The sequence below is a fragment of the Lottia gigantea genome, assembly GCF_000327385.1.
Source record: "Lottia gigantea unplaced genomic scaffold LOTGIsca_156, whole genome shotgun sequence".
In the NCBI taxonomy this organism is placed as follows: domain Eukaryota; kingdom Metazoa; phylum Mollusca; class Gastropoda; family Lottiidae; genus Lottia; species Lottia gigantea.
Window position 1 is genome coordinate 103,322 of NW_008707898.1, and position 6,000 is coordinate 109,321.

The window sequence follows — 6,000 nt, forward strand, 5'->3', positions numbered from 1 at the left end:
TTGATGTATTGAGCACTATTTTAACAGTGGTATTTCTATATATCTCTACAATTGATGTATTGAGCACTATTTTAACAGTGGTATTTCTATATATCTCTACAATTGATGTATTGAGCACTATTTTAACAGTGGTATTTCAAAACACGAAGCTGTGTGCTATCTAAAGAACAAAAACTTTTCTGTTTTTTTCCAGGTCTGACTTGTTGAACTTCCAAAAGTATAAGCTGGTCTGAAACACTCGATCTTCCGTCTATTTTAATCAATGACTATTTGGCCTCTTTACATGCTCTTTGGTATGTGGTTAGAATTAGTTATTTGTAGTCTTAATAATTTATATAGTTATCTCCCTTTAACTATTATGACGGAGGATGGATCATTTTTCAGTTGTTTCACTTAGAATATGAGTCCCACTATATAGTCAGTGGGAGAAATTTTTACATGAATGGAGGTTGGAGGTTGTACATCCTAAATAATTGTTATAATGTTTATACTGGGAGCCCCAATCCTCAGGAATGTTTTATTAACACCTGCAAGTCAACTTATTGCCTGTTAAGGAGATTTCAATCTATTTCACTCATTTATATATTGATGTTTGCAAAGTTTAACTGTAATTTGTTTCTAAGGTAGGAGGCCGTGGACTTGATTCAACCAGTCCCTCTGGTAGTTAATCCCTGCTTTTACAATTTCTCAATTTGCTAGGTCCAAATCTAATAGCCCTATCCTAATCGGTCTTTAATAGGTCCTAGTGCTAGAAGTTATAAAGTGGTTATTTAGCCATTCAGGTGCCATTCTGGCTGTGTATTTTCTATTATTCCTGAAATTGACAGAGATAAATGGAATACGTGCGAGATAAACGCCGATTATTTTCATAAAAATATCTTCATTCATATTCATCATTTTGTTAACTTTTCTTTTAGTCTGAATTCTGGTCCGAGACACGCCGACAATCTCTGAAATTTTTGCGCCGAAAGAGTAATGGAAGACAAAGAATGTTTTGTTAACATAATATTATAGTTCTATAATTTGAGCTAAGTTTTACTATATTATTTGCCCTTGACAAAATCAGAGAGGTTATCCGTTTTCACCCGATTAGGATAACTATTGGTATGCTTTGAAGAGATTATAAAGAGAATTAATTTTACTTGGAATTGAGGGAACCATAGATGTCTTATGATTGAAAATTGGAATGGTGCAAATTGATGCCATCAGAAAACCTCTTTACAATCCCTTTATTAATGTGGACTGATGGGATCTCGGTTGAGTTAGAAGCTTTAACATTACATGTATAAGTTGTTGAGAATAGGATTTAGTGTACAGGAGCCAATTTAATAATAATAAACAATGGAATTGTTCTGTACCCGAGAACTTGTACTACTTGCCTAAATCATCATCTTTACACAAGAGGCTCACGTTGCCAATTTGCCATGTATGGTACCGATGTCTTGGATTGTACCTTGCCTCGCCTGGAGAATGTTCCGTCTTTAAATTGTGTTTAGAATAAATATATAGTCTATCGGCCTCGCCGATTTGAATACCCAACTATACAATAACAAATTTCACGCAATGAAGATTAAGAGATTGATGTAAGAAAGTTGACGACCCACACTGCTGCCAGCAAGTTATATTATATCTAAACTCATCAACTAGGTGTGAATATTGCTTGCAATAAACTACCATAAAGAAGTTACGGGGTTGTTCACAGATCATTATAGCGTCCACTTCATTGATCTTCTCTTCCTTTTCGTGTCGAGCTGTTCTGGGTTAGAGCGACCCAATGTCACTCTTGTTATTCTCATTAGGTTAGCAAGGGATGGTTCAGTTCACCCTATTATGACACATATTGGTCTGATTAATAGGCACTCCATGATATAATGACACATCAGATACTATCCAAAACACAAATACATGTACTTTAGCTACAAAAACAATTTCTTTCGTGGAAGCAAACAAAACTGATCAAATTCTCACCAAGTAGCCTATTATATCTTCTCGTCCACTGCATTAAGAAGATAAATCTCCTTAGACTTATATTATACAAACGCTTGCATGAATCAAATGGAGCTTCACACCCTAATTTTCTCATCCTTAAAATATCACTGAATGTAGCAACATTTATATTAGGCAACATTATGCAGTGTGCAATAAGGGAAATCTAGCCTATTTAATAGCGTTGTTCCAATTCGTAAAGGTACTCAAACTCCTCTTTTGAAATGCACTGCCTGTCGCATTGAAGTTCTCACAGCATATTTGGTATTCAAATGACTTCTTACATATTAGCCCCTTTGACCTAACGGTGAAAATCGGGCATTGTATGTCACCCCAACTAGAAGTTTCAAAATTTTTACTTATAGGCGAGTTGTGTACAGCTAGTTTTTTTCTTTAAATATTAATCACATAGTTTTAGTCTTTCTGATAGCTTCTTTGACAGTTGTTGAAAATCTTGGCCCTGTTTTATGCAGATTTTACCATACCATACTACACATCCGAAGGTTTTTAAAACAAAATTAATCTTATTTTTAAAGATAGATAAAGCCTTCAAAGACTGAGTGTGCATCCAAAAATTATCCTAGCAGTGATGCCCCTGCATCAGGGTTTAAGGTAAATAAATTTGTCTAAGAATCTGCAGCATCAAACATGCTGTAAATGCCTGAAAACGGTGCATAGTTTTTTTGATGCTACTTCAGCTGACAACCTTCACAATAACTATCAGAGGCTGGAATAGGGGCAGATGTTTCAGACAAGCCTTTGCCTAGTCCGATCTCCACTTCACCTCCTTTTAGCATCAACAAATCTGATGACTGACTAGTGAGTAAGTCAACTTAACTTAGAGAAAGGAGGATAATGAATTTGATATTTTAACATATCTTTATTGTCATTAAAAGGAACATGTGTAAAATGACAGAAACTAAACTAAAATTAACAAGCTGTTGCCCAAACAGCTATACGCCCAAACAGCTATACGCCCACACAGCACGATGTTTCATGAGTCACATGGTTTTAAACTTTAAAAAAGCATCTCTTAAGCCAATTTTTGAAATCTTAGCTAAAGGATGAAATAAATGAAATTTTATGTCCTTATATTCTCCTCTTTAGATTAAGTCAAGCCATTCATTGAAAGTTCATTGAAAGATCTCGACAATCGAGCTCATCTGAGATCTCATTAATAGCCATAACAAGTTTAATACAAATCCTATCCTGTTTAAAATCAAGTGTGATTGAATGATGTAAAGATGAACGAGGGTGAAGACAATATTATGTCACATTGTAATGTGGGCGTACATAAAATATTAACAATTGAGTAAAAAAGAAGTAAAAAAGAAATAAAAACAAACATCCCCAACCTCACTAGCGCCGTTTTGCACTTCCTTCCTATAAAAATCAAATAAAAATTTCATATCCACAAATTAAACTGGGTTTTTGACTATTTGACGTGACCTGGAAAGGACTTTTACAGATGGCTGAAATACATCTTTGTTCTCTTGTAAACTTTTCAATTCTTTCTCCAGTTGTTGTGCTTTCCTTTGAAATTTTCTTGCCTTTTCCTGAGATACAGTTAGTCTTTGCTTTAATTTCTCAATATCAGCTTCATATTTTCTCTTTACACTGTCAATGTCATTTAAATCATAACTGTCATCAGTGAATGAATCATTAGCCTCAGCTTCAGGTTCAGGTTCTGGTTCTGGTTCAGGCTTACTGTAGATTATATGCTATAAACAAAAGAAATAGAGTTAAAGAGGTATTCTGAAAGTACTGAAAATTGCAATTGTGTAAAATCGGAAGAATAGTATAAGCATAAATATCCAATTTTCAGCTTGTCTGCAAGCTATATACAAAAGGATAATAACTCACAATACTATCTGTTATATTAGAAAGGTGAATGTTAAATGAATGAACATAATTTGAATTCTCAAACTTGGCCAATAAGAGTATAATAATCACCTTTGAGGTACCGAAGTCATATTTTGTTTGTCACCAGGGGTGCAAATATTGAGTTAACTCTGAGTACTAGTCTGTCCAAAAGGTGTTTCCTTTTAAAATGACTGAACATAGTTTCCATGACAAGCGGAAGCCATGATAACAAATCTAAGCAATGACTGTAGTCTAATGGAGGCAAATGCTGCACCTTCATAACAACCCTTTTTTTCCATTCATCATGTTGTAAGCTTTTTCTTCATCACCCTCGATTTAAATACCTGGTGCACAAAGGATTTGTTAACATAGAAAGGCAATATGCGTATTAACTTACATCTAGTAAATGTGCTGGATAATCAAATATTGTTGGAATGGCTCCTTTCATCAGAGTCACATTACCTCCTAATCGATGTATATATTTCTCCTCAAAATGTCGAGAACATAGTGAAGATGATCTTGATGGAGTAAAATCTTCCCTTCTGAGATTATGTAACCATATTTGGAACAGTTGTGGATCTCTCCCAGGAAACCTGAAATGTGCTTACATTATCATAAGTAGATGAACATTAGTTGTACAAGGCAGTATTCCATAGTACCGGTAATATACCAGTCTACACACTATAAAGACCAAACCAACACTGATTTAAGCAAAGGGATAAGAAAGGAAAGATCTATATTTTACAAGGATAACAACTTAGGTTCACAAAGCATAATTTTAAATCTTATTTTCTTCTTTCAACACAAATAGATCTTAGATTTGCAAGAATGATTCAAACAATTAAATAAAATCATAACATGTGTTACACCCATATAAATTTGTTATGTTTTTTTGTGGGTGTTTGAAAAACTTTTCTACCAGTACAAATTTAAAAGCAAAACAAATGACCACACCAATACTAGATTAAGAAGCTGTTTACTTATCACTTAGAACAGAATTCAGTTTGATCAAATAGATACATAGATGTAAATAGTTTATTCAAAAAATATCTACAAGTAGGCTAGGCTACATAGGCTAGGATAGCGGTTTTATCTTTTGATAATAAACATTTTGAATGATGGTCCCTACCGGGCTACTACTGCCCCTTTTTAAGCTAAATTAGAGAAAAAATAATTTTACAAAAACATATTTGAAATTTGATTATCATTACTTGTTCACTCACTTATGAAATGTTATTCTTTTGTCATTTTCTTTCTCCTCATTCAAATATTTTGGTATTGGCTTTTCTTTACAATTAACGGCGGCACAACAAGGCATTGTTTATGATTGTGAATGTTTACAAAATAAAGTGTTTTATACACAGTCGAGACTGTCTATGATTGCAGTCAAAATCTAACCCAATACGGTGTATAAATGACTGAAGATACTACTGCTTTTTGATTTCTCAAACAGAGCAGATCTAGGTGTAATGTTTTTAATTGCATACGATGAGACAAGCGAGATAAATTTTGAAATTACAAAGATTTCAAGCATGCGCGGGAAACAGACATATCGACCACGCTTAAAAATAACCAAGACCCTATGTTGTCAAAACGACCATGACTAGGTCAAAACGGACACGAAAAGTTATGATGTTAAATACGTAACGATCATTGATTTTCCCTATAAACATAACTGTTAAACAAGTCATTACCATTAACTAAGATGCCAACGGTGGATAACGGTTTCGTCTGGAACCAGAAAGTAAGACCGCGAGATGCTGATACATGATGCAATATAGCCTTTTGTATTAGTTGATGACCACTGTATATTTCCCACACTACTATCTTTTCAAATGGACAACCTCTTAACTGGAGATTTAGCCTTCTAAATGATGTGCTTGACCTGGCCAGGAAACATGACAACACTTGTCTGCATGGCTAATATGAAACATGACAAAATGACGCATATAGAGGCATGGACAGCCCCGGCCCGTCTTAACTAGTGTATTGGTGCTAGGGCTTGGATTTTGTGTCGAGGTGTGGTGGGATCTGCTGAACTGAAAAGGGTTTTGTGAGGTCAATTGCTGGGGCTTAGTTTTCACTTGGCGGGATCCATCACCCGTGGACCAACGCTAACAGCAAGGTTGGACATAGCTAATGAAAGCTAAT

General features: G+C 34.7%; 1 protein-coding gene across 1 annotated transcript; it reads right to left on the reverse strand.

Moving 5' to 3' along the window:
- Positions 1-2,849: 2,849 nt before the first annotated feature.
- On the reverse strand, positions 2,850-5,358 carry LOTGIDRAFT_238630 (hypothetical protein). The gene is made up of 3 exons (XM_009050810.1): positions 5,073-5,358; positions 4,247-4,442; positions 2,850-3,707 (listed from the first exon to the last, which is right to left on the reverse strand). The coding sequence occupies exons 1-3, from the start codon at positions 5,165-5,167 to the stop codon at positions 3,405-3,407; spliced, it is 594 nt and encodes a 197-aa protein (XP_009049058.1). The 5' UTR covers positions 5,168-5,358; the 3' UTR covers positions 2,850-3,404.
- Positions 5,359-6,000: the final 642 nt, after the last annotated feature.